This window comes from Aegilops tauschii, chromosome 2 (assembly GCF_002575655.3).
Source record: "Aegilops tauschii subsp. strangulata cultivar AL8/78 chromosome 2, Aet v6.0, whole genome shotgun sequence".
Classification (NCBI taxonomy): Eukaryota; Viridiplantae; Streptophyta; class Magnoliopsida; order Poales; family Poaceae; genus Aegilops; species Aegilops tauschii.
The window spans coordinates 376,899,746-376,911,680 of NC_053036.3; the positions used below are offsets into that span (position 1 = coordinate 376,899,746).

The window sequence follows — 11,935 nt, forward strand, 5'->3', positions numbered from 1 at the left end:
TGACTACAATAAGTCTTGCCAGCAGCTTCCTATGCAACAATCTTCACAGTGAAACCATTACACTCAGCCTAAATCAATGACTACAGCTCCACATTCAGAAAATTAACTTTAACTAAAGATAAGACAAGCAAAACTAGTCACCTCATAAGTAGTAAACTTCTGCAACATGAAACCTCAAAATTCCGCCCAAATCATAGTCTAGAATCTAGAGTCTGAAATCAACTGAACATAACCAAAAGGCCAGCCAGCGCATCAGGGATGGCGATTATATTCAGAACTATCATACCACAAGAACTCCTGCCAGCAGTGTCACACGCAACAATCTTCACAGTCAAACCATTCAACTCAACCTAAATCAAAGTCTACAACTCCACATGCAGAAAATTGACTAAATATAAGACAAGAGACACTAGCCACCTCATTAGTAGTAAACTTTTTCAACATGAAACCTTAAATTCCGGCCAAAATGAGTCTGGAATCTAGAGACAAAACTCAACTGAACATAACCAAAAGGCCAGCCGGCGCATCATGGATGGCAATTATCTTGAGTGAAACCTCAAGTAAACATTCAGAGTTCGTTTAGTGCCCCAAGATGTTGATGCCCCCGTCAAAGGGGTCAGCTAGAGCATTCACACCTTCTATGGTGAAGTCCTTGCGTTGTTTCATGCCCTCAAACACGACCTCGGCTTCCAGGGAGGCCATGTTGCTTTGGCTGAGCAGATTTTGCTGCTCCGTAACCCATTTTGGGACGTCGCACATCTCGGACTGAATCCTCATGAACTGCAGCACATGTGCTCTTGCAAGGAGAAAACATGCAAATTCAAGCATGCCAGGGTTGTGTTGCTCGCATTCCAGTATAATGCTCTTGAGATATCTCGCAACACACCTGATGGGATAACGCTTCTGGATGTAGTCAGAGACAGTGGTGTAATCCTTGTCTGCACCTGACCTGTAATCCGAGGACTGCACAAAATGATGAATCAGTGGAAGGTCTGATCAACTAAATTTGACAGCTATAGTGAACAAGAAACAAAGCAATGGAACAGCTCAAGTTCTGCAAATTACCTGGAAATGCAAAGTCTCCAAGCAGGGAAAGCTCTCGAGTAAGCTCATCACCTTCTCCATGTCCTTCTTGCTTGAGAACTTCACACTGATAGCCAGGATCTTCACGCTATGGATCGGGGCACGCAGACCCTTGTTGACGCCCTGCAGTGTATGAGCGAAAAATCCCATCGAGTCACTTTGCTGAACTTGCTCTAATTAAGATACTACTCCCTCCGGTCCTTTTTACTCCGCGTATTAGATTTGGGTCAAGTCAAACTTTGCAAAGTTTGACCAAATATATATTTAAAAGTATCAACATCTACAATACCGAATATATATTCCATGAAACTAGATTTCGTAATGAATCTAACAATACCGATTTGGCATTGTGAATATTGATACGTTTTTCTATAAATTTGGTCAAAGTAGGGATGCTTTGACTTCGGACAAAACTTATATGCAGACTAAAAAGGACCGGAGGGAGTACCTGCTGACGCTAACAGAACTACGCAAAATACCTGCGGCGCACGCTCGCCGTGGAACAAATGCGGGATGCTGACCACGGCATAGCCAAAAGCAGTAAGCTTTGGCGCGCCAGTGACGGTAATGGCTGCATTCAGACGCATATTGCCGAGAAGGCGCTCCAGACAAGGGGCATCCTCCACGGTGATCTCGTCGAGCTGCTTGTAGTGCCACACACCGAGCAGAATGAGGCTGCGGCAAGAAGAGACGCGGATGCGCTGAAGGCCGTGGACGTGCTTGAGCACGAGGCTGCGCAGCGCGGGGCAGCCGGAGAGTACGCTCTGAAGGGCGGCCTCGGAAATGCAGGTTTCCGACAGGGTGAGCTCGGTGAGGGCGGCGGCGGCGGCGGCCGAGGCCCCGGCGTCGGAGAGGTGGCACTTGCCAAGGGCGAGGACCCGGAGGGTTGGGCAGCCGAGAAGCGGGTCGGCGAGCGCGTCGTGGCACCACTCGGGCGAGAAGCAGAGGGAGACCTCGCGGGCGCGCTTGGCGGCGAGCTGCCGGAACCAGGCCTCGGCCGCGGGGACGCGGCCGCGGAAGGAGGTCCGGGAGAGGCGGAAGAGCGCGACGGGGCCGGGGTGGGAGTCTAGGGCGCGGGTGACGACGTCGGCGCGCGCCGTCCAGGGCTCGATCGAGGGGACCTTGCCGCGTGCGGGGACGGGGAGCTCGAGATCGTCGAGGCGGAGGGGGGTCGCGAGCCACGCGTCGCGGAGGCGCGTGGAGAGGACGACGGTGCGGGCCGCCTCTGCGGTACCGAGGCGGGAGAGGATGTCCGAGAGGAGTACTTCCGGTAGCTCGTTGATGCGGTCGTCGCTAGCATTGCGCGGTCGCGCGAGGGCCCCTGCCATCTCGCCGGCGTTCGCCGCGGCGCGGTACCTGGGGTTTTTAGAGAGAGAGAGAGAGAGAGAGGGCGCAGGTGTTGCCGCTCGGGCGGTGCTTGCGGTGGTGGTGGATCGGATATTTTGGTGCTTCCATAGTCCATAGCTTAGGTGGCACCATGCTCCCTTCTCATGAAGCTCAAATTTATAAGTTTCAAAATCGTTCAAAAATTGTATGGACATTCACAAGATATGTGTCTATAATCCCTGAACATAATACCAAAATTCAAAAAGACAAATCCAACATAAATAGTGTTACCAAAAAACAAAAGTCAAATGATACTGTCGGATTACGGGTTCCGGCAAAACCCTTAAGGTTCGAACTCTGGAGTGCGCGCGAAGTTCTTTCCCTACCGATCCACGCCCTAACTTCCTAAGATCTCGCGGACGAACTCAACGAACTCACAGCACAAGAGACACAAGATTTATACTGGTTCGGGCCACGTTGTGGTGTAATACCCTACTCCAGTGTGGTGGTGGTGGATTGCCTCTTGGGCTGATGATGAACAGTACAAGGGGAAGAACAACCTCCTGAGGTTGAGGTGTTCTTGTGCTTGGTGTATCTAAGGATCAGCTAAAGATCATATAAAGATCAGATGCCCACTACTGCGGTGGCTAGTCCTATTTATATAGGCCCTGATCCTCTTCCCAAACATTGAGCGGGAAGGGAGCCAACATCGGCCGATTGAAAGGGGAGAGCTAGTACAGCTTATCCTAACAAAAGCGGTCTTCGTCTGCCAAAGGCTCTGGTGGTGACGCCGCTTCGGGCTCCACGGTGACCTCCGTCTTGCCGTCCTACTGGTCTTGATCTCGTTGCACTGATATGGAAACCTTTGCTTGATGCCTCGGTACTCCGCGCCTGCGCTTGCCCCTTTAGCACCAAAGACGAAACAAGGACGTTGCGCGCGCTGGCGCCTGCCTGATCCTGATCGTCATGGCTCACGTCACGAGAACCTCGCGAGGTTTGCCCTGCCTTGATCTCTCCGCTCCTCGCGAGCCGACCCGGTGAGGCCGCTCCTGAGGAGGTCTTGTGTCGTCCACCTCACGAGGCTTGGCCCCTCGCGAGGGTCTTGAACGCCTTGTTGATGAAGATGGGCCGTACGGGCCTGCTAGCACAGCCACGCCGTGGGCCGCAGGCAGACAAGTCTGGGGACCCCGTTCCCAGAACGCCGACAGATACTATTCACATATGGATTTGCCTTTTTCTTTCTCAACGTCTCCTTTTTGGATTTGAATTTTTAGGGATGATAGGCACATATCTTGTAAACATCCACAAATATTTAAAAAACTAAAAATTTAAAATTTAAGTTTTGTGAAACGAGAGCATTGTAGCACATAATCTATGGAAGCAGATGTTTTGCTGCATTGTTGCACAAAGTCATCGAAAAGGAATTTCATAACATGTCGCAAAAAAACACATGATTGGATTTTTCTTGAGTTACAGTTCTTCATAATAAGAATTTGTAAACGACTACCCAAGGGGCGTTCATGTTCTTAGCAAACACAACAGAACAATTCATTTATATTTGTCTCTGTTCAACAAAAAAATGTACATATTTTTATAAATATTTAGCTCATTTAATAACTAACCCAACTTTGAAATTTTCAAGTTCAATCCACAAACTTATTGGCTCAACTCAGAGATTCAACAAATTAAAAGATTGCCACTTAAATTCCTCAACCAACCTCACGCTATAATAACATGTTCCTAATGCAAAGTCCCTACTTTTGTGATGTTTAGAATTTTGTAGTATTACAAAGTTGTCAATTTTTGTAGGATAATGAAAAATACTTCATGCAAAGTAAGTTGGAGCGAGTTATCCAATAAAATATCGATGAGATATGTTCAACATTAACATAACCTACGTCAACTCGGACTAGCCCATGTGGCACCTTATTTATCTTTGGCTTACACACATTGATCTCACAATTTGTAAATGACATGTGTAACCTTTTAGATGCGCATGGTCTATAGAAGATAGTATGCATTTGTTGGCAACATTTGAGCAAAAATCAAGTCACAACTCCAGTCAAACACATTTGTTGTTGTTGTTTGGAGGGGGGTGGGGGTGTCACGGTCCCGAGACGTTCACGACTAACTTGTCATCCTCCCAGATTTCTCTTCCTCGATGTTAGTTTGAGTCGTATTAGATTTCTTTGTCTCGACTCGAGAGCTCCCTAGACTCTTCCTAGGACCTCTTGGACATTCAAGAGTGAATGAATATATGACATGCTCCTGAGGCCTTATATAGGAGAGGATGCTTTGATAAATGACCAAAACTACATGTATTGATGGTAAGTATGAGGGATAGGATGATAAAGCTAGGTCAACGAGTTCATAAAGACTAGCCAAATGTCGGGCATCCATGATATATGGTGCACATTCATTTTCATCAATCCATGAATGGGTTTTTGGCTAGTTGGACCTCTTTCAAACTTGTCTCTATTTGCTTCTTGCCTTCTATGTTGAGGTCCATTTTTTCCTTCTCCGTTGACTTGTTGACAATGACATGCTGGATGAACTTTCATTGACTGAACCGAGTCGTTGACAGAATTGGTTTTTTGTTGAGTACCTAAGGGTTGTTGACTGTGTTGAAAGACAATTTGTACTTATAAAAAATAGTTTAAAAAAACTAGAGAAACAAAATTGAAATGGAAAAGACAGTTTTCCAAAAATAGACAAATGTGTGTGTGCGTGTGTTAGGCCTTGTACAATGGGAAGTGCTTAGGGGAGGTGCTTAGAGAAATAAACCAGACTTTCTTTAAGCACCGGTGTTTATTTATACAGGATAGACGCTTAACTAAGCGTCTCTCCGGTAGAAATAGGCACCGATGCTTCAGAAAATCTCGGTTTATTTTTTTAAGCACCCCTCTAAGCATCTCTCATTGTACAAGGCCTTATGGGCACATTAACCACACCCGGAATCACAACGCTGCCGTTGCCTCGGTCACGCGCCGCCGCCCCGCTTCTCCCCGCCGTCCCTCCCTCCCCAGCCTGCGTTGTTACCATTGCCGTCTCCTCTCCTTTCTCCCCACCTTCTCCCGTTCCTTCCCTGCCATCGGTGGGGTCGCAGCCGCCATCCTTCCCACCGCCGCTGTCTCCGTCCTGCTGCCCCGACCTCATCCAGAACCCTAGCTCGCCCTAGGCCGTGTTTCCGCTGCCGGTTGATCCATCCGTGAGTTGTTTGCTCCCGTTTCCGCGCCGTCATCTATGAGTCTAGCAGCCGAATCGCCGTCGCCGTCCCCGTCGTCGTCGAGTGGCAGCGACGATTTCGCTGCGCTCCTAGACGCGGAGCTGGATCTCGCCTCTGCCGTCGACTCCGCCTCTGCGGGCGACCCCTCCACATCACCCACAAGCAGCGACGACGAAGAGGACGACGACGAAGACGCGGTGGCCGATGTAGAAACCGTGGAGCAGAGCAGGCAAGTGATTTGTAATCCCCACTGCGAATATGATTGTTGGGCTTGGTTGCTTTGGCTGTGCGGTCAGAAGCATGTATTCCACGGTTCTACTGTTGAATGTGCAGCTTCAGTGTATTCATTAGCAGGTTTGGTCCTATTTTATCTGAGTGGCGTGGTAGATTCGGTCAGATAGATGCTTGGGGGTCGAGGTTTCTGTTCTGCTTGCGATGTCGTGACAGCTGGATTCGTGTATATGCGTGCAACACTTGACGGGATAGGAGATTTTTCTTATCTAGGGTTTGTTGGTGTTAAAACCGGTTGTTTACTTAGCAAGTTAGCAGTGAGTGCTTCACTTGATTATGTTTAAAGTATTCCGCTTATTTGAGAATGTGAAATTGATCATTACAACAGATTCAGTCAGATTGCTCTGTGCCTTACAGTTCACATGGAAAATGGGAAATTACCTATTCTGCTGTGGTATGCCAATTTGTTTTTATATTCTTATAAGTTGTTAAGCCTAGCTTCATTCTCACGTTAAGCTTAAGCTAGGACAAGCCATATTAGAATGTTTTGTGGCTTATATAAGCTGCTGAATTGCTGAAGCTTAGGGTTGGCCGATCAGTCACAGGCACTCCATTTGCATGTTGGGGGTGCGGAAGCAAGGTTGGTTTAGTCGCCATCATTTGCTGTTCTTTTCTACATCCATCCAGAATGTGTTACATCATCGATTCACAGCAGAGTAGTTACATCATCGACCAGGCACAGTAATATGGGGATAACTGGCAATATAAAAAATCATCCCTTCGTGAAACCACTGCATGAAATAGTTTAGATGCAGTGAGAGAGTGTAGTTGTTGATGAAGCATCGTAATACTACTTGGTTAAAAGAGGGAACGTGAGGGAAGAATATGGGATAATGCTGTGTTGAGAAAGATCATGATTTGTTTGTAGATTCTGTACTACAGATCTGAAGTATCTGACTGCTGACCCCATGAAAAATGCAGTGCCAAAAGGCGTAAAGTGAAGGTGCAATACCAAGATCGAGAAACGGCAATAAGGCCTGACGAAGACTCCATTGGTATGCTTGTTAGTCTCATTTTTCAAAGCATTAACCATTAGCAGCGCAAGGTTCTGTAAAGTAATTTAGCAGCTCAAGGGGACATTATTGTGCACTAATTTTTGATAGTTCTAAAGACTCAAGTTATTTCCTTCATTTGGATCATAAAAGATGCACATTGCCATTCAGGTTAATAGCGGAATCTGGCTATCCTTATTCGTAGATGTATGTTCATCTATTGATCTATTATCTGTATGAAACACAAACAATTATCTATGTCATGTATGTTGACCCACGTTCAATTTATCCAGTTGCCTAGAAGTCCAGTATGTTTAAAAGCAGTCTTTTCGAAGTTTTCTTTGCTTCAGCTCAATAGATCATAATATTGAATCATTGACATTCACAAGTGTGGCAGATGTGTGAATTATTGGATATATGTTGTGGCAGGTTCATCTGAAGATGCTCAAATCAAGATATGTCCTCCACATCCTGGATATTTTGGTGGACTTTGCTTTAGGTGTGGGAAAAGACAAGACGAGGAAGATGTTCCAGGGGTTGCTTTTGGTTATGTCCACAAGGTACATAGACGTGTGACCTTCTCTTCTCACTAACATGAGAGGTGTAACAGAGTCCCCTTACTGAATTTACCTTCTCATAGGACCCATTTTCTAATATTAGCATCGTATCTCCACTACATCATCAGATATTTGATTTGTTTTTTCTGTTTCCAATTGTGCTTGCACAGTGCCTTCCACATGTTTTTCTGAATACCGGTGCTATTTATATGCAGGGTTTGAGGCTAGGTACAACAGAAATTGACAGATTGCGTGGATCTGATTTGAAGAATTTGCTGCGCGAAAAAAAACTGATACTTATTTTAGACTTGGACCATACACTTATCAACTCGACAAAACTCCATGATATTTCTGCTGCTGAAAATAACCTGGGAATTCAGATTGCTGCATCAAAAGGTAAGTTGTATCTATTTTTATCTAAGTTTTAAGAACTTTTAGCTATTTCTGTACACAGTGTGGCACTACCTCTGGTCCACAATATATAACTGAATCCGTCAATTTCTCTCTTGACCTTTAATATATTTGAAATTATTTAAACTCCATAGGGAAATGATAATAGACTTTCAACTACTTTCACAACAGTTTAAGTTTGCAAAAACCAACATCCATGTTCCAAACTAGTTGTAGTATTTGCAGAAAAATGGCCAAAACAAGTGTTACTATTCATCATCCAGGGTGCAGAATAAGTTATTCTTCACCCGAGGTAATCTTACGATCATATCATAATTAAATTACGTTTGGAATTCAAATAGTTACATTCCTATTGATTCACTACGTAAAATTTGTCATAAAAAAATAAAAATATAGGTCATAAGGCAAGAAAATTTGCAGTTTATGTGTATTTTACACTATGTTTTTACGTTTGTAATTTCACATAACATGAAATATTTTTTACGACGATTATATATATTATTACGGTCTCTTTTTATGTCGGAAATAAGACAAAACTTACGGAACGTAAAATTACGGTGCATTGATGGTAAAATAGAGGGGGGTGAAGAATAACTATTCCTCACCCAGGGTGACGAATAGTCAATCCCTATATATATATATATATATATTGCTGGTTTTTGTAGCTGGAGTTAGCATAATTTTGTGAGAAAAAGCATTGTGGACGCATTAGGGAAGGTATATCAGCGTCAAGCTTGGCAAGATACCAGCAGCAGCCGTGTCGCAGTATCCTATTCAGAGTCCCTAGTATCATAGGCAGAGTCCTAAACAGATTTGGCATGTGTCCCTTAGTAAGTCATATGTAACCGAGCTGTACTAGGAGAGTCAGTCTGCTGCCCATCCTGATTGCATAAGGGTGGCTATTATATAAGTCCAGTCCCTGTAATCTGTTTGGTATGCAATAAGAAAACTTCAAACCCCAAACAAATTTCAGAGCCTGTAAGCTTTGGCTGGGACAAACCAAACAGAAACTTGAATGGCGATTTTACACCTGCCCCTCTGCCCTTTGCAATCGAAACATGTTCCCGATATCGTCTTGTAACTCTGCTAACCCAGTTTCTAAGGCCATTGCAAAGGGGTAGATTTAACTTTGCCATAGTTTGCCACACTATTTTTGCCAAACTTGCCAAAGCTTTTATATGATGGAAGTAGCAGTCTTGTAATACTGGTTCTACTGTATGCAGACTTCTGTTGTACACGGTTATTTTCTTCCACCTAGTGTATCCAGACTTCTACAGTTAACCACTAACATGCCCTATGCAGACGATCCAAATGGAAGCTTGTTCACGTTAGAAGGAATGCAGATGCTTACAAAGTTGAGACCCTTTGTCCGTAAATTTCTAAAAGAAGCAAGCAATATGTTTGAGATGTATATATACACCATGGGCGACAAGGCTTATGCAATTGAAATAGCAAAGCTTCTTGACCCTCGTAATGTCTATTTTAATTCCAAAGTGATTTCAAACTCTGACTGCACACAGCGACACCAGAAAGGTCTTGATATGGTTCTTGGAGCTGAAAGTGTTGCCGTGATTCTTGATGATACTGAGTATGTAAGTGCTTTTCTTTGGTGAGCATGTTTGGCACACACTTATGACACTGTTTTCAGTACTTATCATTGGGCATGAGTTTATTGCTCAAGGTATGTTATTGGGTTTTATACTTTAGTCACTATGCCTTTCTGGGCAGTGATAATGCTTCAATGTCCAAGGCGCTGCTTTTTTTCTTAACCCCTGTGGTTTTGATATTTCCTGTTTTATTAGATTTGTCCATCACCCGTTTGTATCAGCACAATGTGTCTAGCCTGAATGGTAATATTTGTTTCAGGTATGGCAGAAGCATAAAGAAAACCTAATTCTGATGGAGAGATATCATTACTTTGCTTCAAGCTGTCGCCAGTTTGGTTTTAGCGTCAAATCTCTGTCAGAGTTGATGCAAGATGAAAGGGGGAGTGATGGTGCTTTGGCTACTATCTTAGATGTTCTGAAGCGTATACACACGATTTTCTTTGACTTGGTTGGTTACTTAAGTACATGTTTTTACCACAAATTATTGTCCCGCTGCCTTTCCACTGCTGTGCATAAACTTGACTCTAGTAAGCACTGATGTTTTTACCTAATCAATTGTCCTGCACTTCTGTAGGCTGTTGAAACTGCTCTTTCTTCACGGGATGTAAGACAGGTACGCTTCCAGACTTAAGCTGGAAGTTATGTGTATTTTATGCGTAGGCCAACAGAAGTTACTTGTATTTTATGCACCTTGCTTGAGTGGCTTGGCCATTTTGTGGAATGTGGGCAACCCTATCCAATTCTTACTTGTAAAGCTACTTTTGATGGATATATGATCCAGTGGAGATGGAAACGATAACGAAAAAAAACAAGAAGCAAATTCAGTTATGTAGAATTGTAGATAAGTTCTGAATCACTATGAACTAGAGCTCACTAACTAAATCCTTTATAGTGTAGCCTATTGTGCTTCATACATTTCCGCAGTCACTTGCTGTTTCATGTGTGCTTACATACCCCGTTCTGTAGGTAATCAAGAGGGTACGGCAGGAAGTACTGCAAGGCTGCAAATTAGTCTTCAGTCGGGTGTTCCCGTCCAGTTCTCGCCCACAGGATCAGTTTATCTGGAAGATGGCCGAGCAGCTGGGAGCCATTTGCTCCGCGGACGTGGATTCCACGATCACCCATGTTGTCGCTGTGGATGTTGGAACAGATAAGGCCCGTTGGGCAGTTAAGAACAAGAAGATCCTGGTCCACCCCCGCTGGATTGAAGCCTCGAATTTCCGGTGGCACCGGCAGCAGGAGGAAGATTTCCCGGTAAAGGTAAAGAAGAATGAAAAGGATAAGGAAAATGACGTTGCTGCTGCCACTGATGCAGCGAATGGAAAGGTTAAAGAAGATGATGTTGCTGCTGCTGCCACTGATCCAGCGAATGAAAAGGATAAAGAAGACGATGTTGCTCCTGCTGCCACTGATCCAGCGAACGAAAAGGATAAAGAAAACGATGTTGCTGCTGCTGTCACTGATTCAACGAACTCATAAGATACACCCAATGGGTTAACTGCACGTTTTAAGGGGATTAATTAAACTTTTGTGACATGTACTGTAGCTACGAGCAGTGGAACAGAAAGCTCAGCATTTTTGGATATGGTTTTGCTGATCCATTGTGTTAATTTTTGGTACTTGCGAAGTTCGGCAGCTGGTCTGAAAGCTCAATGGGCCTCCGATCAGAGCATCTCTAATAGGGCACCAAAATGGGCTTAGAGCAATAGGGCACCAAAAAACGTATCTCCAATAGGTGTCTTAAAATAGTGCATCAGTGCTCCAACAGCTGCCCTAGCCGCATCATAAATGAATACATATTGCAACCAGATATTCAAATATTATTAAACTTGTCTCAAATCAACTCAAAACAAAAATAACAATAATTTCATCAATCCATGACGTCAAATTATTACATAATTCATCAAATTCACAATATCAAATTCAACACAAATAAACAAAGTTTAGCATACAGTACAATAAAGTTCATCCACGATACAAAAAAAAAACATAGAGATGAAACTAGAGGGGTGTTGTTGCCCACCACTCCATGACATCTTTTTAAAGATCATTATACGTATCAGACTCTCTAATGTCATGGTACACCTGAATAAAGTGTTGAATTCGGTCTTACCTTCTAGTGTTGCACCGGTTTTCCCATGAGGTGATAGAAGGCATAATCAAATTTTGTCAATGCTCGTTCTCAATGATCATGTTGTCATGCAAGCTGTAATGATGTATCAAAGGTTCCCTTGACCCCAAAACCTAACCGGTCCTCAAACAATAGCAAATTAGGGTTTCGAAATCCCAAAAGCCCTCTGCGCGTCTTTCCTAGCTGCCGCTTGAGCATTATGAAAGTAGAGTTCTTTTCTTACATTGGGGGCTTGCAATTAGCTTCAAGAAAGTATCCAAAGTTATATGTACATCCATTTGCTTGGAAGTTCACCGGTGGTGGTTCTTCAT

The 11,935-nt window shown here is 44.1% G+C and overlaps 2 protein-coding genes across 3 annotated transcripts; one reads left to right on the plus strand and one right to left on the minus strand.

Moving 5' to 3' along the window:
- Positions 1–229: 229 nt before the first annotated feature.
- Positions 230–2,544, minus strand: LOC109744480 (F-box/FBD/LRR-repeat protein At1g13570). Of its 2 annotated transcripts, none has more exons than XM_040399082.3 (3): positions 1,605–2,544; positions 1,066–1,206; positions 230–963 (listed from the first exon to the last, which is right to left on the minus strand). In XM_040399082.3, the coding sequence occupies exons 1-3, from the start codon at positions 2,409–2,411 to the stop codon at positions 580–582; spliced, it is 1,332 nt and encodes a 443-aa protein (XP_040255016.1). In that variant the 5' UTR covers positions 2,412–2,544; the 3' UTR covers positions 230–579. The 2 variants fall into 2 exon arrangements, with proteins under 2 accessions (XP_040255016.1, XP_020159193.1); XM_020303604.4 differs by having other exon boundaries at positions 1,563–2,543.
- Positions 2,545–5,329: 2,785 nt separating this feature from the next.
- Positions 5,330–11,103, plus strand: LOC109744458 (RNA polymerase II C-terminal domain phosphatase-like 4). The gene is made up of 8 exons (XM_020303578.4): positions 5,330–5,864; positions 6,848–6,921; positions 7,348–7,478; positions 7,691–7,871; positions 9,189–9,478; positions 9,753–9,941; positions 10,068–10,106; positions 10,460–11,103. Exons 1-8 carry the CDS (start codon positions 5,653–5,655, stop codon positions 10,970–10,972), a joined length of 1,629 nt encoding a protein of 542 aa, XP_020159167.1. The 5' UTR covers positions 5,330–5,652; the 3' UTR covers positions 10,973–11,103.
- Positions 11,104–11,935: the final 832 nt, after the last annotated feature.